Source organism: Lytechinus variegatus, chromosome 2 (assembly GCF_018143015.1).
Source record: "Lytechinus variegatus isolate NC3 chromosome 2, Lvar_3.0, whole genome shotgun sequence".
NCBI lineage: Eukaryota > Metazoa > Echinodermata > Echinoidea > Temnopleuroida > Toxopneustidae > Lytechinus > Lytechinus variegatus.
The window spans coordinates 57,063,273-57,086,642 of NC_054741.1; the positions used below are offsets into that span (position 1 = coordinate 57,063,273).

General features: G+C 36.4%; 1 protein-coding gene across 1 annotated transcript; it reads right to left on the reverse strand.

Moving 5' to 3' along the window:
• Positions 1 to 550: 550 nt before the first annotated feature.
• LOC121408447 (phosphatidylinositol 4,5-bisphosphate 5-phosphatase A-like) lies at positions 551 to 23,133 on the reverse strand. The gene is made up of 9 exons (XM_041599922.1): positions 23,053 to 23,133; positions 16,067 to 16,286; positions 14,515 to 14,631; positions 13,668 to 13,843; positions 11,780 to 12,001; positions 9,540 to 9,705; positions 5,723 to 5,860; positions 4,955 to 5,146; positions 551 to 1,141 (listed from the first exon to the last, which is right to left on the reverse strand). Exons 1-9 carry the CDS (start codon positions 23,064 to 23,066, stop codon positions 1,049 to 1,051), a joined length of 1,338 nt encoding a protein of 445 aa, XP_041455856.1. The 5' UTR covers positions 23,067 to 23,133; the 3' UTR covers positions 551 to 1,048.
• Positions 23,134 to 23,370: the final 237 nt, after the last annotated feature.

Below are 23,370 nucleotides of genomic sequence, written 5' to 3' on the forward strand. Positions count from 1 at the left end.
TAACTGTTAACATTTGATAGCTAGAATAACCCCCAAAGCTACAACTTGTGTAAGTTTTAAAATTGATTCACAAATCAATAGCATGAATGAAGGTAAGATATTATAATCCAATGTTTGCTCATTCTATGTGTGGGAAAACAATCATAGGTAATGACTTGCACTTTCAAAAACACATACACCAGCAGACAAGAAGCTTAAAAAAGTACAAATTATAGCACCAGTAATGTGTCTCATTCACTTTTATCACAGACACTTGGTATTTCAAAATTCATTTCAATCATGAAATATTCAGTAAGCACATCCTCGGCATGACTAGGTATCATATGACATTCTATTCAGATACATGCATCATGTTGGTTACCAGAGTCAATGTTTGATGTTTATCCTGTAGAAATCAAGCCTCACCCATTCAAACTGGATGAATCTAGCCATCTTGACTTCCATAATCCAACCACACCTGGGGAGCGTTTCATGAAAGGACTTGTCAGACGTTTTATCCGACAAGTACCATTTTATCCGACAGTTACCATAGTAACAGTGCCTCACAGCCAATCAGAGTCAAGAAAAGTTGTCAGATCTGACAACTTGTCGGACAAAAATGTTGATGAAACGCTCCCCAGGTCCCCGAGTGAGAATGATAGGTGAGAGGCAGCAAACATGTATGTCGCAGTTCAGCAGCCTGATCAACACACAACAATCTATGTGTTTTTTATATTAAACTATAACAAGGAGAATGCAATGTTCCTCAATCAAGTTTGAAGAAAACAATCGGGTTATCTCCACCCATCGATCTCACTGGTAACAGCTCTCTCCATGTCCGTCTTCTTTGCCATCTCTCTACCTCAATTTTGCACTGAATTTCAGTGAATAACTTGCACGTATACCCTGCATAATTATGCTGACATACTTACAGGCAAGGTGTTAAAATCCTCACATTGGTGTTTAGGTCCTCAAACTGGTTTGCAGTCTTCTCACTGGTGTCTATAATATCTGACAACTGTGCTGACCCTGGATTGGTGCATAAGATCTAATGAGTGTGCGCAAGTCCTCACATTGGTGTTTGGTAGGTGACACTCATTGCGTTGCTGGCCATGACTTGGGCTTGCTGCAACTGACGTTCTTCTGCATCAGAAGGTAGAATCTATATAATAAACATAATTAATAAAAACAAGGTTCGAAATTTAATGCTCACTCCAACATAATTGATTTGAATTGATGTCTACAAATTATCAAAAATACAATAAACGTAATAATAATGATACTATTCCACTCCTCCTCCTCCTCCTCCTCCTCCTCCTACTACTACTACTAAGCCTGAGTCGAATCGATTTTAAAATCGGTGTTCGATCGATGTAATCGAACACCGGTGCAGATTTTGCAAAATCGGTGCATCGAAAAAAAAAAAAAAAAAAAAAACGTCGGCCGGCCGATTCGTTTGGTTTACACAATCAATCATCAAAATATCAGCAATGTCCAACTTTACTACCACTTACTTGATTTCTATTGCCCCCAAAATGAAACCGATTGAGTAATTATGATGCTATTCACCATTAATTTGAAGTTTATTTCGATCATAGTTCGAGTCTTACTCGTCTGCTCGTGCCGAGATAATTTATGCACGATGAATTCATGAATGGAAGTCATGGCCATCGATCGTGCATGCGCAGTACTGTTCTTTAATCAAACCAGAAAATGGCCGGAAATTGACGCGATCAACGTAAAATAAATCTTGCTTTCATGAACAATATTAATATCATGACCATAGAACATTATTGAATCGTAATATTTAACAATAATTTGCATATGATAATCATTAATATGAATTTAGAGCTTGATGTGAAACGTTTGTATTTCGTTTCAATTTTCAATGGCGGGCATCTCATGACGATCGACTTGACTTCTTGAGTCGAGCTAGTGCACTTGTCTAAAAAAAAAAATCATCACGTCAGGATTGATTCTCGAACATTGTCTACATGCAAAAACTCTGTTCAAGTTCGTAATATCACCATATAATAACATTTTACATGACAAAACAGAGAAAATTGCGTTTGATTTTTTTTCCCCATCAATTTGAAGCTAGTTTGTGCCCAACTTTGGGTTCTGATTTCATGAATGGAAAAATATGTCATACGTCATCGAACACGCATGCGCATTGTGCTTATTTTCTCGGAGCTTGGAGGAGACGTCCAGAAATGGAATCATAGAAATAATCCCAGTATTAATTCTTCCATATGAACATAACATACTTTGCTGACATCGTCAATATTCTTAGTATGACCATAAAATCTTGTTAAATCGTAATAATTTATATGAATTTAGGGCTCGATTCGAACCATTCGTATTTATTTTGATCGCATGCTCAATTGCGCCTAAAAAACTGGATTGTCATCAGGATTAATTCTCGAACATCGTCATAACTCATATTCCACAATCTTTCCTCACAATCGTTATATCAGCATTGAATAGCAATTCAAATGACCATCCAGAGAAAATTACGTATTTATTCCCATAAATTTATTTGGAGCTCATTTTGGATCCAACTACACAATCTCAGGCAAGTTACAGCGCTCTCCGTTGATTGCACTTGTTTGCTGGCGCTGACGTCAAGCACGCCTGTCGTTTCGGGAGAGTGAGTGTACGGAGCTGCGGACGGGGCTGGTGAATGGACTGCGAATGCTAGTTGACCGAAAATCATTCGGATCGACTCTGCGTGATTCATGTCTTTATTATTGTTTCATTTTAAACTTATATGTTGTCATCTGCAAATATCATTGTTGAAGATATTTTGGGAAGAATTCTGCTTTGGTCCCCGGCATTTTTTGTGTGTTTTGTGATCATGAAAAATACAAACGAACTTTGCTCTGTCATCTGCTTGTGCAACGCTCACCCGGCCAACGCCAGCGCAGACCGTCAGTGCGTATAGTGCATATGCAAAGCGCATCGCATCGACGCAAAAACAAGACTAAATTTTCCCCGCCTTCAATATTCGATGCATCGATGTTCGATCGAATTAGAGCTGTCGAACACCGGTTTTCAAAATAATCGATATGACTCAGGCTTAACTACTGCTGCTGCTGCTGCTGCTGCTGCTGCTGCTACTACTACTACCACTACCACTACTACTACTACTACTACTTCTACTACTACTACCACTACCACTACTACCACTACCACTACCACTACTACAACTACCACTACCACTATTTCTACTACTACTTCCACTACTATTACTACTACTATTAATAATAATAATGATAATAATGATAATAATAACAACAAGTGGAATGCCTCTGGCTGTCTCACCTGCATCACGCGGTTCAATATAGCAGCAGTGCTGACTTTGCATACTACTCTAACTCGCACAAGATGTTCAGTGATACATGGTTACTCTTATGTCCTCTTTTTATGAACTAGACCAATAAACTTACAGAGATATGATGGTTATTCAACAAAAAACCCCAACATGGCCAAAGTTCATTGACCTTACATGACCTTTGACCTTGATCATGTGACCTGAAACTGGAACAGGATGTTCAGTGATACTTGATTACTCTTATGTACAAGTTTCATGAATCAGATCCATAAACTTTCAAAGTTATGATGGTAATTCAACAGATACACCCAATTCGGCTAAAGTTCATTGACCTTTGACCTTGGACATGTGACCTGAAACACGCACAGGATGTTCAGTGATACTTGATTACTCTAATGTCCAAGTTTAACGAACTAGACCAATAAACTTTCAAAGTTATGATGGTAATTCAACAGATACCCCTGATTCGGCCAAAGTTCATTGACCCTAAATGACCTTTGACCTTAATCATGAGACCTGAAACTTGCACAAAATGTTCAGTGATGCTTGATTACTATTATGTCCAAGTTTCATGAATCAGATCCATAAACTTTCAAAGTTATGATGGGAATTCAACAGATATCCCCAATTCGGCCAAAGTTCATTGACCCTAAATGACCTTTGACCTTGATCATGTGACCTGAAACTTGCACAAAATGTTCAGTGATGCTTGATTACTATTATGTCCAAGTTTCATGAATCAGATCCATAAACTTTCAAAGTTATGATGGGAATTCAACAGATATCCCCAATTCGTCCAAAGTTCATTGACCCTAAATGACCTTTGACCTTGGTCATGTGACGTGAAACTCATGCAGGATGTTCAGTGATACTTGATTAACCTTATGTCCAAGTTTCATGAACTAGGTTCATATATTTTCTAAGTTATGATGACATTTCAAAAACTTAACCTCAGGTTAAGATTTTGATGTTGATTCCTCCAACATGGTCTAAGTTCATTGACCCTAAATGACCTTTGACCTTGGTCATGTGACATGAAACTCTAATAGGATGTTCAGTAATACTTGATTAACCTTATGGCCAAGTTTTATTAACTAGGTCCATATACTTTCTAAGTTATGATGTCATTTCAAAAACTTAACCTTAGGTTAAGATTTGATGTTGACGCCGCCGCCGCCGCCGTCGGAAAAGCGGCGCCTATAGTCTCACTTTGCTTCGCAGGTGAGACAAAAATGATAATTACCATCTTATAATGTGGTATCACCAGTTATATTGACCACCTGTCAATAAGACCAGATTTAGTTTCCCTTAAATGGAATCTCCATTAAAACATTTAATTTAGGAACCTTTCTACTCATTAAAGACCGCATATCAATTCTGCCCTCTTTGAATGTCTTTTTTGCAGTTAATCCTGTATATAAAGACAACACAACGGATTCAAGAAAAGTGGTCTTTATGAGGACTTGGTCTTTATAAACTGGTTCCTGTCATAGATTTTTCATTTAAGAACTATTTTCAGGAGAGACCAAACTTGTACAGTTACATGTAGATGGTCTTTCTATGAATCTATCAAGGTGGTTACTTGCAGGCTTGACTGTATACACGATTACTTTACACTCAGTCAGTAACGTTGAAACTCACCCTGAAGACATTGCTGACTCCCAGCACACAGCTCATAGTACGACTCACATAGCAGAGAACATATTTACTACATGTATCCTCAGGAAGGTAGCCTGCACCAAACTTAACTCGACCAACGCCTGTATCAGTTTCTCCGTTAGAATCAGCCCATACGTAGGTGATGTAATGCTTCTGTGCAGTGTTGAAACCAACCTGCATTAGGGGGAAAAGAAAGGAGTAAATCAAAGTATTCAAAATGAATAAGGAAAACAGATTCAGAAACATATCGTGTTTCATAATATATATTCTTTCATGCATCTTCTATTCCTCCCCTTCTTTCTTATCCATCTTCTCCTCCTTGTTCTATCTCCTATCTTCCCCTTTCACCTCTTCCTTCTCTTGTCCTCCTCTTCATCCATTTTACTTTTCCCCTTCTCTTATCATCTTCCTCCTGCTTACGACCAATTCTGTATAAGCAATTATAAAATGCACAATTTTTTTGCATTTTTATATAATGTATTATATAGAAAAAAGATGAGAGCTACATGCTCTCCCCTCAATCAATTTGGTAAATTGAAAATGGCCATTCCTCGGCAAAGTCATGAGCTTACAATGGATTCAAAATACCTTGTCTCACTTTTCATATAGTCAGCTAAGGACACTGGTTTCTAAAAACAGGTTGTGAATGATCTATTAGACATTGTTAGTATAAATTATTGAAACCAGACAACTCATTGTTCTTATAGCAAAGTTAGCATACGTGTCATCAATAGGATTTAGTGTAATCACCTTATAAAGTCCAACCCAGTCCCAATTACTTGTTTTGGTGTCAGGAAGAACGGTATAGGAACACTCTGCCTCTTGCCCTCTACTCCACGATTCAATGGGAGTGAATGATACTAAAGGCTGCGCATCTTCTATTGTTATCTGAAGAAAAACAACAGAAAAGGGAAGGATGGTTATGGACATACACATGTACACAACAAAAAAAGTAAGTCCCCCTAAATCAAATTGCTGTAACTTTTGAACAGAATAACTTTGAGATATGGTATTTCGAAATTGATTTTTACACTCATTAAGCAACTCCTTGGGGGAAAATGAGATCGATCGGTTGAGTCATGCATGAGTAATCAAAGATTTATTTAAAAATGACCAAATTTTAAAGTCACAGGAGTCTTTTTTCAGATTGTGTAAATACAAAGTTGGGCAAAGGTTGTTTTCAGGTGAATTTATGGTGCTAATGCTGTTATGCTATCCATCATTTAGCCACTCCACACAAAATTTTGATAACGTATATGTTCATGGTTGAGTGAGCACAATTTTTTGTGACGTATTTGGTCATCATAATGGTTTATGCTAGTAACCTCCAAAACTTGTTAAAGCATTTTGAAATGGGAAAATGTTAATGGCTCCCCCCAATTACTCTAACCCTTCCCATTTTCAAATTCTGGATCCACAATTGATTTGTCCATAAATTCATCTGATCCTGAGAAATTGTTAGGAAAAGAATACATTTATGCAGTAACATAAAGAGAATTCATATCCAAGTTTTCGAATGTGCTTGCTCAACCATAAAAATGTAAGAATTCAGAAAGTGTGTGGTGATAAAAATGATGGATGTTAAAAACAACAGCAATTAAGTCACATTTGAAATCGAATTTGCCCCCATTACTCACTTTATTACCCCTCAAAATGAGTCTGTGACATTGAAAATGCCCCTTTTCCCACTTTAATGCGTGCTCACTCATCCATGAATAAACAAATCGATTTCGTATTTGCAAAGAATTCTGCCCATAGGTTGATAAACATTACTGCCAAATGACATTGCTAAAGACAGCCTTGAAAAAAAGTTCCACCTTATTGAATAAGGGATTACTTTTCTTAAACATGTGCACCCATATTGTATACAATGTCTATGAGAGAGGAAGTAACAATTTTAACAAAAGTGAAATGAGGGTTTGTTTCATGGCCGTTTTTTTTTTTACTTCTGCCCACAGTTAAAGAATTTGGAATTAATATTTGACATCTGGTATCCACTCACAATAATGTTATTATTTTTTATTAAAAAATAGACAAATGGGCACTGTACTTTACAATACAGTATTAAGAAGCAACAAAGATTATATCCTGAAATTTTCAGCACATTAAATGCTTGAAAAGCCTTTTATACAATATTAATAAGACACAAAAAATACAGGTATTCTATTTGGATTGGGCACCTGATCAAAATAAATGTTGATGTCAAGTCGGTAAATTAACCAATTAAAACAATTTCATCTTTATTTCTATGCAACATAACTGTTTTACGGCTCACACATTCATGTAATCTAGTAATGCACATATTCATGTACTTTAGGGATTTATAAAACATCACTGTGACTAGATTATGTGCAAAGAATGTTTAATGTCTTAATGTTAGTAGGAATATTAGGTAAAACTATTAATGATAAAAATCAAGTTTTTTTCATTTCCCCTCTTGTTCCTTCCTACATGGACATGTAGGTCACTACAAAACCAGATAAAAGTTTGGTCAAATTATTCATAAAAGTTTCCACGTATCTTGAGAACAAACTCCCTCCAATTGTCAGCAATGTTCATCATCAGGCTTGAGGTATTTTTAAAAAGCATTTGAAAATACAATTATGAAATAAATCTTAATATGCCAAAGTCTTGAAAGGAAGTTGTACACTCCGTAAAAGTTGGTACAGAAATCTAGTTACAGATAATCATTATTACAAGTTGGCAGTAATCCAAGTCAACACAATGCCATTGTTAAATGGCAGCAGTGACCTGAAGCAGTATGGTAGAAGGAAGTAAGAAGCCTAAATAAATTGCTACTGACCAATCACAAGAGGGAGACATTTGGCTATTATGAATATCAGAGCAAACACCCCAGGAGTGTTTGTTACTTTGATTCAATGAACATTATTCTATGCCAAATACATGTATAACACCCAAATTCAAATCAAACCATTAGCTTTTTATCTCTCCCATGATTTAATCCTTAGCTTCACATTATTATTATTATTATCATTATTATCATTATTACTATTATTATCATAATTATCATTAGTAGTAGTATTATCATTATTATCATTATTACAAACTTTATCACAGACCTCACTCTAACTTAATAATATCTTCAGAGGAATTATGCCAGGGGCAAAACCGGGTCAGCATTTGAGTTCACACAGCACCGCTCCATGATGCTCACAATATCTCTCTTGACATTATTGTGAAAGGAATTTGCCTATTTGCTTGTTTGCTCCAAAATACTTCATTTGAGTGGTTCTTATGCATGGCAAAACTATAAAACATTGGATTAGAAGCCACCTGTCTTTAAACCCTTAAAACAAATTTAAAGGGGGCATTCCTTTAAAAAGCTTTAGGTATTGCGCACCATTTGGAAAGAAGTTTATTAGAAAAATAGGATAAAGAGGACTCAGGGTCCTGGCTCATTTCGTAATCCAGGGGCCGTATTCTGAAAATTGTCTTAGCAGAAATATTCTTGTATCTTTGGAGTTACAATAAAACCTATATACTGAAAACTCTTGTATCTTTTCTTCTAAATTTTCTTGTAACTTTCACGGAGCGCTTATGACGTCAGAGTTACAATGATGCGTAAAGTTTAAAATAGCGCATATATCTCTGTGCGCAAGATAACATATCGAGATAAAAGGTATTCTGAAAATTCTCTTATCTTTGCGTTCTCTTGCAACTTCCTTGCAAAATTTACAAGAGGTAGGGGGCTATTGAATGCGATATTTCTCGGTCAACAATAATATTTTCTTGCTGCATCCTGCAAGAACATCATGTTTTACAAAAGGAGACATCCAGAGATATCATAACAATGGATTGGTAGACTTTTCAGTAAATGAAAATTATTATCGAAATGATTTTAATCTCTTCAGAGAAAATATGACTCTGAGAAAAGCCACATGCATTTTAGCGCAGTAGCGTACAAACATAAGCGTCACTGGCGCAAAGGAAATTACGCCGCATGTCAACAATGCACTTGATTATTTTTTAGAAGGGACGTTTCTATTGGTTGACCGAAACATAAAAAATTTAATGATTTGTTGATGATAAAATATTAGGCGTGTCAGAGATAAAATGGGACGTCCTTCATACAGAGATACAACAATTTTTCAGAATATCAATTTAAGAGAATTTTAGCGAGCTGTTATCTTGCTCAGTTACAAGAAAAGTTAAGACAATTTTCAGAATACCACCCCAGGATGTTTACAATGTGAAATAAGTCATAAATCAAACCGTGAATGAGGCATGACACATAGATGCTCTCTATTATAATGTCTATCGAGAAATTACTGGTAATTGGTGATGTCTGTAAATGAGTGCAGCATTGATATTTTGATAGGGGGCAAGATCACCTAAAGGGAAGTAATTTTTTCTTTAAATTTAAAAAACGGAGACCTTTTCTTTTTAAACTCTTCTTCATTTTTTTTCCTTTTTCTCTTTTCACCTTTATTTTCCATTGTCTCATTACTTGCAAAATCATGGGAATGGATGCCACCCCCCTCCCACTTTGTTGCGCCGCCGCTGGTTACCAACAAACAAATCAGACCGATGTATTACAAGCACGTACCTTGGCAAGAAACTCCGCACTGACAGGTCGATGGTCACTCCAGAGTATATCCGAATGGGAAGTGTAGGAGGTTTGTGTTATACTCAGGTAATTCTGATCTATGCTGGCACGTAGGTTGACCTTCCATAAGATCCTATCCGTCCAGGCGGGTGATCTTTGCTTGGGACTGAGGCAAAAAAAAGGGACATAGAATTATTAGTGAGATATTATGATGATATTCATAAATACATACATACCTTTTTGGTGTGTGTCGATATGGGAACTTATTTCTTTTTACCGCAAAAATATAGGGACATTTGTGTGTGTTAATGTTACACTGTAAATTTATTTTCAACAACTTCTTCCACTGACCAGGCTCATTTTCAGACAAAATAAACACAAAAAGTGAACACTGTCCACCAATTAGGGATGCAGCCTACAATGGGGATTTTCTTTGGCCTAAAGTGGACAATTCCCAAAATAGGCATTATATACATGACTATACAAAACTGGTTTAAATTGTTAAGAGGAATATTGATTGGCATGGTCTTCTGGACCAGGGTCCAGTCCTCAGTTGTCTGGCATCCCCATTTAGTGAATTAAAAAAAAACAGTGTTGTCCCTAATTGCAGGTCGAAACAAGTCCTCCAATACATATTTTTTCATGATACCTTTCAATTCTGCTGAAAGAAGATAGTGATATATTGGAATTGTATAACCATGACACCAACTCAACTTGCATGTAGATCACTACATTGGCATTATAATTGATAGAAATCTGAAGAAGAAAAAAAAACCTTCTCTAGTGTGACAAATCACAAGGCTGGACTGGAGGTCTACTCGTTTACCTCAACTCATTGTTGGTGGGCCAATAAACTAAAATTTTCTCGACAATGCAAAAATCTGAGCTTTAGAATTATGGCAATGGTAGCATATTTTCTGAAAACAGTCTTATAATGTAAACAAGTGGATTGCCTCTGGCCGTCTCACCTGCATCACGCGGTTCAATATAGCAGCAGTGCTGACTTTGAAAACTACTCTAAATCGCACAAGATGTTCAGTGATACATGGTTACTCTTATGTCCACTTTTCATGAACTAGACCAATAAACTTACAGAGATATGATGGTTATTCAACAAAAAAAACCAACATGGCCAAAGTTCATTGACCTTACATGACCTTTGACCTTGATCATGTGACTTGAAACTCACACAGGATGTTCAGTGATACTTGATTACTCTTATGTCCAAGATTCATGAATCAGATCCATAAACTTTCAAAGTTATGATGGTAATTCAACAGATACACCCAATTCGGCCAAAGTTCATTGACCTTTGACCTTGGTCATGTGACCTGAAATGTGCACAGGATGTTCAGTGATACTTGATTACTCGAATGTCCAAGTTTAACGAACTAGACCAATAAACTTTCAAAGTTATGATGGTAATTCAACAGATACCCCCAATTCGGCCAAAGTTCATTGACCCTAAATGACCTTTGACCTTGGTCATGTGACATAAAACTCACGCAGGATATTCAGTGATAATTGATTAACCTTATGTCCAAGTTTCATGAACTAGGTCCATATATTTTCTAAGTTATGATGACATTTCAAAAACTTATCCTCAGGTTAAGATTTCGATGTTGATTCCTCCAACATGGTCTAAGTTCATTGACCCTAAATGACCTTTGACCTTGGTCATGTGACATGAAACTCTAATAGGATGTTCAGTAATACTTGATTAACCTTATGGCCAAGTTTCATGAACTAGGTCCATATACTTTCTAAGTTATGATGTCATTTCAAAAACTTAACCTCAGGTTAAGATTTGATGTTGACGCCGCCGCCGTCTGAAAAGCGGCGCCTATAGTCTCACTCTGCTATGCAGGTGAGACAAAAACTTCTTTCTGGACAAAAAGGGGTTGCCACAATAGGCCAATACTCAAAAATTAAGTTTTTCTGATTTGTCTTCTATCATTTGAGACACAAGGTTTTTAGAGCCAACAGTTGTTGACTGAATGAATGTATTTATTTCAATCTTCTAAATGCAATGGCAAATGACTCATCTTCCCCTTGATTTAGAATTACCATAATAGAAATCTTCGTTCAACTGGCTTGAAAGTATTAAATTTTACCTCAACTTATTATTTCAATGTTGTGATAACAATGTCAAATGATTAATATCCCCCTGCCCCTTGACTTAGATTTAACCAGAATCCAATTCTTCATTTACCCGGTTAAGAAATTAATGCTGTACATACCTAGTATCATACTCATTTGACTTCAGATCAAATTTATATGTGGGCATGAATGTGATAAGCCCTTCATGGAATCCACTGAAAGCTTTCTTTTTCCTCATGCTGTTCAGGAGCTGATCTTTCTCCAGTAGGACGTGAAGTTTCTTCGGAGCTGCCAGGAATTTAATCGCCTCGGTTGAGAGGTCTTCTATCCGGTAGTTCAGATCACCAAACCACAAAACATAGCTATAAACAGTGTTGAAACAAATACACAAAATATATCAATCTTCATTAAAAATCTCAAGGAAAAAAGGGAGAATATAGCATACATGTATATACAGTGGGCTTTTAAAACCTTGTCTCTCAAAATTGAACAAAAAATGAGGACAGCAGAAAAAAAGATATATTTTAGCGTGATGACATATAACGCAACCTTCCATGCCTCTGAGTAGTTCTCTACAGAAAGTAAGAGACTGTTTTCAGAAAATATGAGGTTGCAGCCATTGTCATAATTTTGAAATACAGCTTTCTTCTTCATTTGCTGTTTTCTGAATTGTCATTATTCAATATTGAGATACAAAGTTTCAACAGCTCAATAATATGGCTCACAAAAGAATGAACAAAGAAATGCTTAAGATGGATAGTCACAAACTCTAATTTGATCTACATGTTATAAAAAACTTAAAGCGAATATCTACAAATATAATATTTGTAGTTTTCAAAATTACTGTTATTATAAAAACTTGTTTTTTCTGTCCATTGCTTTTATTCAGGAACATGAGAAACAATTAATGTATGCTACGAAAACAATTTTGTTAAGTTTGTCAAGTAACAAACAAGACACAAATATATGCATAAAGAACCCCATTTATAACTTCAGAATACTGATTAATGTCCAAAAGTTAATCCATAACCATTAAACAAAGCTAATGGCTTCATTATCATAATCTATAATGTTCAGTGGGCTTTTAAGGTTGTTTACTTACAATAGAGAGGATACGAGTAAAAGAGATGAAGTTTCACTTTCTAAATAACACTCTTTTTATTCACTTAGTCATTTTCAAGGTAATATTCATAAGTATTTTAGTGAAAACATCCTTGAGTATTTTGAGGTTCCAAACTGTATAAAGTGAAGATAATTTCACTTAGTATTTTAAAATTTTGCATCTAGGGTGTCTTGGGGATAAATACATGTATGAAGTATGGCTACACCATTTAAGGAAACAAAATAGGTAATTAAAGGTAAATGCCAGTTTTGGTAACGATATCAACATGAGTTTGTACAGAATCCAATGAAATGACCACCAAAGTGTCTATTTGTATAAATAAAGAGTATGTGCCAAAGGATTCTGGAAGAAATTGTGTAATTGCTTAGAAATTAGCAAATAAGCACAGGATTCGGGTCAAGCGTCGGGCACGACATTCAAAGCAATAATAATACACTGTCCCACGTGCGCTTATCTGTGTTAGTGATCTTCAGTGTGAATATTTTTCAGCGTAGATTTCAAGATTTCACAAAGTTCAGTTTATGTGACTGTACCAGATCTAGATCCTCGATGATATACTGACAATTATAAAGCTTGGTTTTACAGACTTTCTCATGAAATCAGTGTTTACTGCAACTACTGGCATTTCTCTTTCACATACAAATGAATGAATAAATGAATAAACCAATAAATAAATAAATGAATAAAGAAATACATAACAGAAAATTTCTTAATGAATCAAATACATAAATGAATAAATAAATTAATAGACAAATTATCGAATAAACATATAAAATGACCCTTTTTCGGGCTAAGCATATGCCGCTGGTCAATAATGAAGGAAACAAATTTAACAAATAGGAACTGAAAGAATAAATAATTGAGGTATAATCGTAGAAAATCTTTCTTAAAGTTTGTTCACTTACTCATGATCTAGGATAGTGGTTGGATTGCACTGTGGAAATTCTTGAGTAGAGACAATGGTTTGGAACTCCTTATCCCTCTTCTCCCAACCATCCTGGTGAGGTGATAAATGTACGTTGAGAAGACATATACTCCGACCATAGCAGTCAAAACGAATGGTGACTGCACCTTTATTGCCCTGTAATCAAATCAAATCAAATCACATCATAAAATCAGACTTAGAGAGATATTACTACATACTGTAGGTAAACACTGCTTTGGTAATCAACTCAAATCATGAAATCAAACTTAGAAAAATATTCATACCAAAGATTTAAACATGAATGATGAAAGCCCCTTTATTTCCGTGGTAATCAAATCAAACCAAATCACATCGTGAAATCCAATTTTAGAGAGATACTCCTAACAAAGGTTAACATGAATAATGACAGGCTCTATTTTACTTGGTAATCAAATCATATCATGAAATCAAACTTGGAGGGATACTTCTATCACAAGTTAACCTGAATGATGACAGCCCCTTTATTTCCTTGATAATCAAATCAAATACTGAAATTAAACTTCTCCTCTTACCATAGGTTAACATGAATGATGACAGCATTTTCATTGCTTGGGTAATAAAAACAAATCATGAAATAAACTTTGTCTATTATAATTACGTGAAGATTTCAAAAATCTTTAATACATCAAATGAATGAAAATGTTATAAACGGCAAAACTGGTACTGATGAGTCAGAAATCTTTCTCACTGGCAGAAAAAGTTGTCAGCCATTCAAGAGCTGCAGCCGGTAATAAAAATGTCCCCTCCCCCACTTCCCCAGAATTACCCCCCCCCCCCAAGAAACTTACCCAAACTCCTCCTAGTCCGGTCCTTGTGAGTGCTGTTTGTACATTATGGATGAAAGGAAGGTGTAGCATCCTAACATACAGCAGTATGACAAGACCCTGAAGCCTCACAGAATTGATCTGAAAGGAGTAGACATTGAACGTAGCATCCAAATGAGTTCCTGCTAAAAGCAGATTTGTTTACAACTACTAAGGATTTTAATAAAGACAAATACTCTCTTTGGCATAATTTCATATGAATAAGATACAAAACAATTTCGTCAGCGAAAAAAACAAATACACAGGGACACCATTTATGTCTCAATGTCCATACAAAATTTAGCATTGATCAGACATTCCATGGCGAAGATCTGAGGAGTGGGTCGATCTGACCCCTCCCCCAGTCAAAACTTAAAATAATCCATTCTCAAAGGCAAGTTCACTCAAGAAAAATTTTGATTTGAATCAATAGAGAAAAATATGACAAGCATAACTTTGAAATGTTCATCAAAATCAGATATAAAATAAATTTATGATCTTTTGAAGTTTTGCTTATTTACACAAAACACTTAATGGCACAACTTAGTGAAATGCAAATTAGAGAATTGATGATGTCCCTCACTCACTATTTCTTTTGTTTTTTATTGTTTAAAATATTTTATTACATTTCAATATTTACAGATTTGACAAAAATGACCAACTTGACAGAACATTGGCAGTTCCACATGTTCCGGGAGGTTTAAAATGTTGTTTCACATGACAATGACAAAATTCAAATATTTCACATTTCATAATGAAAAACAAAAGAAATAGTGCACGGATGATGTCATCAGTCCCCTCATATGCGTACTGACCAGGATGTGCATTTTTAACTGTTTTGTGAAATTAAGCTAAACTTTAAAATGTCATAATTTTCATATTTTACATCCGATTTTGATGAAATTTTCAGTACCGGTACTATGCTTATCGGATTTTTCTCTTTTTTATTCAAGTGGTGGACTTGTCCTTTAATTTGAAAAAGGCCCAGTTAAACTATTTTCATGTCTCCCAATTCAGATTGGCAAATTATGCTTTTTAAGTGCTTTTCAGTACATTTTTCTAAATCTTACCATGTTATTAGTTTTGTTGAAATGATGTATCTAAAGAACCATTCAAAACAAACTAATTCCTTGGCTGCTGGACAAAACTAAACACCTTAAGAAGAAACAAAAGGAGACGCTTTCCTCATTGACAAATTACATGTATGTTTTGTTCAGTACTTTTCATTGCATTTGTCTAAATCTTACCATTTTATTAGTTTTGCCGACATGATGGATCAAAAGAACCATTTAAAACAAACTAATCCCTGTGGCTACTGGACTAATAAAACCATCTCCTATATTAAGAGGAGAAACAAAAGGAGACACTTTCCTTCTATGGGAACTTATGTCTACAAGCTATGCTTCTTAATTGGTTCCTCATATTTCACAATATTTTATTTCTTTGTAAAACTCTAAAATTATGTATTTTTGTCATCATCTTATATGTTCAAGCTGTATGTTTTTGTGGAATGTGAAACAAATCAAATCAAACTTACCATGACATAACCCTTTGGGCACACAATGCTTGAGATGACCTCCGTCCAGGGATCATCTGAGAAGGCACTCTGTATAAACTCATGAGGCTTAGAGCTAACTTCCTGCAACCCCCAGATGTACATGTCGGGAGCATTCTGAGTCTGTATCCATATCATATCCTTGAACGCTTCAATGGGTGGTGGCTCCTGGGTGGCCACATTCCATGTACTAACGCATATTCTGCAATGTTAAGAAGAGATGATGATTCAATTACACTGTATACAGCAAAGTCACAATATGCCACTAAGTGGTCAAAATGGAATATACATAAAAGTGGAAAAGACTCACGATTACAGAATTTGAGAACATGATGTGATTACCTGCATGTGTCTGATGAATTTAAGAAAAAAAATGAATTCTATTTATTTAAAAAATTATTCAATGAAAGAAATTTTGTATATCTTGTGAGAGACTTAAAATATTTCCTTGGTAATTGGTTATATACTAGCTTGGCCTTTACCAGCAAAATGCTGTCCTTCTGAGTTCCTATGGGAGTTACCATAAAGAGAAACAGAAATATACACAGAATAAGAGATATCATTTGAGAGAAAATGCAAACATTGACTTACACCAAAATATTTTCTGTTGGAGACCATCATAGAAGAGGCAACCATTGATTATTCAATCCCACCTTTGCTGTCATGACATTATCATTTAAGGAGTTACAATCAATCATTCAATCTACTTAACAGTATGACTAGGCTATTTCAGACCCCTGGAGAAACGTTCATGGAGGTGTAGCCCTGCCTCCCCCCCAGACCCTACATGTAGCTTATGACAAAATTGATTGAAAAAATCTTGTATTCTTAATAAAAAAAATGGATGATCGCAAGGAGAAAGGCAAACAACATGTTAAAATGACAGCTCAGATGACATTGTTATTGTTGCACTGAACATCCATATTATCCAGATATAACTTTCAAAATGTTAATATTCAATAATCTAAATCTGTTAATTTTGATAATCCCAGATTTATGATTTCCGCAAGTAAACACAATGAACTCTCTTAATGACAATGACAAATTAAATTGCAGACTAATAAAATGTCAAATTGAAATGATAGAATCAATTTACTCTATTCTTCCTAATGTAGCACACCAATAACATTTTTTGTATTTTGGTACAGAATGGAAGACACAACTTTTGACCATTTTTTTCCAAAGTATACATATGAAAATAAACTTTATATTTCTTGTTCCTGAAACTATCATGTATGAAGGACTTAAAGTATTAAAAAATTCAAGAAAATATTGAATTTGAATTTTTAAGCTCATGTCCACCAACCTGTGGAATTGCCCATAGCTTTTGTGGCTCAACTTACCCACAGATGGGGCAAGTTGAGCCATTTGACATATGTTTTTCAAAGGTGACAGTGACTTTCAGTTAAGTTTCAGTGTGGGAGTAGAAATTTATATATAGGTGAAAAATATTTCAAAAGCATTAGATTTTAAGGCAAGGTACTTCTGAACCATCTGAAGTTTACACTGGCAGGGCAGTAGACTGCAAATCGCCAGCGTGCTGCTCACGTGTGGGTTAGAGACAGTGTTGCTCCAAAACTTTCTACTGATGTTTTGTTTTTTATATAAGGATTCAAGTCATTCCAAGCTCTGATTGTTCTTGGAAAGAATGAGTTTTTGTAAGTATCTGTCCCGGCAAATGGCACTTCTATGCGAGTACCACTATTATTCCTCGTCTCCCTTGTCGAAATCACGTTAATGTATTCCTTTTTGTTTATATCAACATTACTTTTCTGGATTTTGTACATCATTGTCAGTCTGCTCTTTTCCTTCTACTTTCCAGCGTATCGAGTTGGAGATCTTTTAACATTCCACTGACGCTACTTTCACGGCTATAATCGCAACAGCTAAAACGGGCTGCCTTGCGTTGAACCCCTTCAAGACTTCTAATTTGATCAACCTTATAAGGATCCCATGCACAAGTGGCGTACTTTAATACTGGTCTGACTAATGATTTATAGGCTATGACTTTGACATCCCTTGGACAGAACCATAAATTTCTTCGTAGAAAGCCAAGGGTTTTGTGGGCTTTGTTAGCTGTTTTATCCACTTGTTCCCTCCATGATAATTTATTGTCCAGCTGAACCCCCAGATATGGATGGGACGTTGTCTTTTCTAGCACCTGTCCACAAAAAATATAGTCCCTGAGAGGAGGCGATTTCTTCTTGCCAAAACGGTGCACTTTGAAATATTGAAGCTCATTTTCCATGTACTTTGCCATTTTTACAGCAACCGAAGATCATCTTGCAAGTTGCACATGTCTTCCTCTTTTGCAACTTATTTCTTCAAGATCATTAATCATATCAGTTCTAACATTCAAAAGGCAAAAAGTGTCACAACTTACCCTGCCTTCCCTTATCGAGAGATGGGCATGATTTGAAAATAAAATGTTGGGAAGTGATGCAGAGCTCTACGAAATTTTGCACACCCCTATTAAAGTAGACTACACCTTCCTCTACAAAAAATATGAGCTTGCAAATCTTGGTGAAAAAAGACATAAATTTTGAATAAAGTGCAGCATTTATATTACTTTTCAGATTAGTTATAGAAATTTCTTATGTTGATGTTCTCGTCAACTTTCACACCATTTGAAGAAATGAAGGTGCTGACAGCCTTAAATAAAAGGGCAAATGAATAGCAATATGAATGAATTCTCCATCTTCAGAATACCCTTCTGAACTAGGCCTAATGCAAAATTTGATGAAATTTCTTGATTTTGACTAAGTAATAGAGGTTTAACTTGTCATAAGTTAAAGTTTAACCTCAATAACTGTAGATCTCGTGATACGCCAAAATCCTTAATCCTTTGGAACGTGCTATTCTCAAGAACTTCCAGTTGGGTTATCTTCAAACTTAAGCTCAATTGGTCATGTTAATGGCATCAATTGTTACCAAGGAACAAAATAAAGCAAAAGAACCAACGGCATCTATTTTTTTTTTTGTATATTTGCATTTTATCAAATTTTTGCATATCTTTTGGGCAATCCTGTATTTTAGGGGTCTAAATTATTTTAGGTTGCTAACTTCAGGCAACAGCTCCACGACCGTTGTTAACAATAGTTCAGTAGTGTGTACGTGCCAGGTATGGCGGGCCGTTAATGCCATTATAGATTATTATAGGACTAGTATACAGCTACACGCCTATGTAGTAGATGTAAAAGTTGTATTTACCAAGGCAATGGGGTATCATGCTCACCCTTGGTTTGATGTACATGTCTACCATATTATACTCATCTTCCTTTACCCATTATGTGCTCAGATACCCCCTGTTATGCCCCAAATAATAAAACCCCCTAAAACCAAGGCGTGCTGCATGCATTAGGTGATCGGGATCACAAATTCATAGATGAATTTGTGACCCCCTATCACCTAATTTGAAGCTTTTAATCAGCCCGGGTCAGCTGTGCGCACACACAGAACCGACCCGACCAACCGACTAAGCGTACAATGTCTGCTCAGCTGCGCGGTTGAATCTGATTGGATCGGATTGGATCACGCTAGGTTCGCGACCGTTCTATTTAGAGCAAGGGTGACACGGAGGTGGGCATGGTGGGAGGGACACATACGGTGATTTATTGAGACTATTTATTTTCAGCAGGCATCGTTTCTTGTCATTTTCTTGTCAAGGAATGTGAGATGCAATTCATTAGCTGTCTCATCGCTCTCTGCCTACGTGATTATTTTCTGAAGATTAGTACAAATGTCACCTCTCTTCTTCATCTTTTTCTCATTCAATCTCATCGATACCCGGTGTCGGGTTTCTCTTCCCCTCCCTCGTGGAGAAATGAAATGCGCAAATGTAGCAAAGTTCCCCAAATCAGACGGAGGCTCCAATTTGTTTAATCTTTTGACAGGTTTTTTTTCATCCAATGAGAATCATTTATATATCAAAATGTTCAGAATGAACTGAATGACTTGAATCTTTTTCCGGTGGTAAAAAATAGCCCACTCCCGGCAAGAAACCGCCAGATATAGCCGGAAGCGTTCAGTCAAAAAGTTCAATACCACAGAAATTTTGACCAAATTGATGGAAAATAACAAAAAAATGACGGTGCGATGTCATCACCATAAAGAAGAAGAGTTAAATTTTCTAATGCTTTTTCCGGTGGTGAACTAGGCCAATCAAATCAAAATATATGGTTGAAAAAATGGGGGAAATGGCACATTTTTGCGGCTTTTCACGGCGGTGTGTTTGAAGAGGTTGACGCTTAAGTGTATGGGTAAAATCCATTTGGCATTATAACTGCATACCCCCCCGGCCATGACTAGTCCCTGGTCACGTGACACCCCGACGGCTTTAGGTATACCGTTATTCTATTTCTATACCACCCCCCCCCCCCCCGGCCCATATATATCGCATGATACCCCATTGGTAAATACAACTTTATATCTACATAGGCGTGTAGCTGTATACTAGTAGTAGTAGTCCTATAATAATGGCATTAACGGCCCGCCATACCCGGCACGTACGTATGCACTACTGAACTACATAGAGATGTATATTACATCTCTATGCTGAACTACCGTTAAAGGGGAATCCAACCCATATAAAAACTTGTTTTTATGAGAAAAAGAAAAATCAGACAAGTTGATAGGTGAAAGTTTGAACAGTATTGGACAAACAACAAGAAAGTTATGAATTTTTAAAAGTTGTAAATATTGGTAATCACTATACTCATGGAGACTTCAAATTGGCCGCATATGGGATGTCATAGTGATGTAAGGCAAGGACTACTCTTTCATATACTCCAATACATATTATGGCTAAAATGTCATTTTTCCCAAAAGTTTTATTTCAAATTATATTTTTCTTTCATGAGGACATTAAACAATATACTACCTGGGTTATATTTAGATTACTGCCCCAGGGGAATGGGTATTTAGGAGAAAACCACAAATCCCTGATAATAAAGTACATGGCCTATGGGAAAGTTGTCCTTGCCCCTTGTCATAATTTACTTACCCAGTTGCCAATTTGAAATCTACATACTATTAGTGATCTCAATTTTAAAGCAGCTATAACTTTCTTATTGCTTGACCGATTTCTTTCAAACTTTCACCATTCTGTTTAATTTATTTTTCTCCTTCCCAACACAACATTTTATGGCCAAGGCTGGATTCCCCTTTAACAGCAGTCGTGAAGCTGTTGCCTGAAGTTAGCAACCAAAAATAATTTAGACCCCTAAAATACACGATTGCCATATTTTGAAATATTCAGGTGCAGTACAAGTAGAAATCGCGCGATTTGCCTGCTGTCGGCAAGCGGAAGACAAAGAAATCAAGATGGCGACGTAAACACGGCCGTAAGCTCTTCCCATCTTTTCATAAACCCATGTACATGTTTTACGTCAAGGCCTAGATCTTTTAGAGGGTAAGTAGAATTCTCGGGGGCGAAAGTTTCAGGTTTTGTACCCGTACGTGATGTAGCTTGGGATCCCAGGCGTCAGTGGGGAGTAACCCTACGTAAAATAGATGCCTGGGGGGGGGCCACTTCCACTCACGAGTGGATACCATGCGCGACCATGGGGTCTCGAAAAGCACCCTAAACACGTAATTTCCATATTCTGAAAATGCACCCCTTAACAAGTATTGGCGAGTGAAACCCTACCCTTAACAAGTGTTGGAAACAAAACGATACTCTTGGCAAATATTCCCTGAAATGAACCCCTAAACAAGTACAGGAATGTTTTATTGTTACGGGTCCTTCGGTCGTCGGCTTTACCTTATTTGGTTTAGTACGATCCCAGCTTCTACACCTCGCGCAAATCGGACTCTAAACACAAAGTATTGGGGCAAAAAGGACATCCTTTATAAAACATTTTAATTTTGTTTTATCACCCCCGCAAATTCGACCCTAAACACGTAATTTTCCTAGCGAAATAGATACCCTTTTTTCATTATTTTTGTGTTTTTGACACCCTTATCACGTTACGTACGTAACGTGCCCTATCATGAAAAAGACATCCTTTTTACGTGTTTTTTTGGTCGCGCATGGTATCCACTCATCAATGTAAGTGGCCCCCCCGGGAGTAGATGACTTTACTCCCCAGAGGCCAGACGCCTCCAGGCTAAGACCCACTTGTTCACTGCTACCATCTGGCCTGTGGAGAATCTACAGGTAGGACTATGGTATGCCAATGCTGTATAGAGCACACACTCTAAAAAATCATTAAAATATCACTTTTGTGACCAAAATTACTAATTTTCATACAGTTTTAATTTATTTATCATTAGTAATGTGGGAATAATTTTTGTATTCACCAGAGCGCTCAAAAACTTGAATTTTGGGCATATTTTTTTGTACGCCCTCTATTGGTGGAAAGTAATATGGCAAGAAAATTTTCATTTTTTGATCTCTATTTTTAATTAAGAAAAAATGATATAAAGAATCAAATTTAAATAAGAGCCAAGCAGTATGAATTAACAGGTCTAATGGAAACTGTCAGTGTAAAAAAATCAAGCATTTGCCCAAAAGAAAAAGAGAAAATAAGCCAAACATTGCCACCCTTATTTTGTCACACATGGAGATATAACTGAGAACAAGGTTATATTATAACCTTGTTCATTGAATGAGTGCTAAGACCGGGAATTCAGGCCACCGCCTTTCGTATCATTCAGATGATTGCGCAGACACGGGACCCCCGCCCTAGGGCCTAGTCTTGAGGACGCAATGATGATGATTTTTTAGATATGTCATATAGGCCTACTTCTTATATGTATATGACATATCTTAAAATATCATCATCATTGCGTCTTCAAGACTACCCCCGCCCCCTTCATACAACAAATGCGATGCGCACACATCAAAGTGAATATGTGGGACACTCGTCTGCATTTGCGCTGTCGCGAAGTCAGACTCTGGTTTATTTTACCTTTAAAACTACAAAATTTACTTAAAATAAGACGTGCTGTATATTCAATAGGCTCACCTAAGCTCTGCCATTATTCATTTTCACTTTTCAGTTTCAAGATTTAGTTATTAAGAGATAGCAGCTGTCGATTTCCTCCTCGGGCTCCTGTTCAACTTCAACATCAAGCTGACAGACAAAACAATAACGTCTCGATATGATCGATCGGATCGATCGTAGGCCTAGTCGGTGCTGGGGTGGGGGACAAGAGGGCCTACTCGTCGCCACCCCCCCCCCCTTATGCTTTTGTCGACGTTTTCGTCATAGGCCCTATTGCCGCCGTTTATATAATTAATGCATTTTATCAGTTCAGACGCGGATCCATAGGGGGGGGCTTGT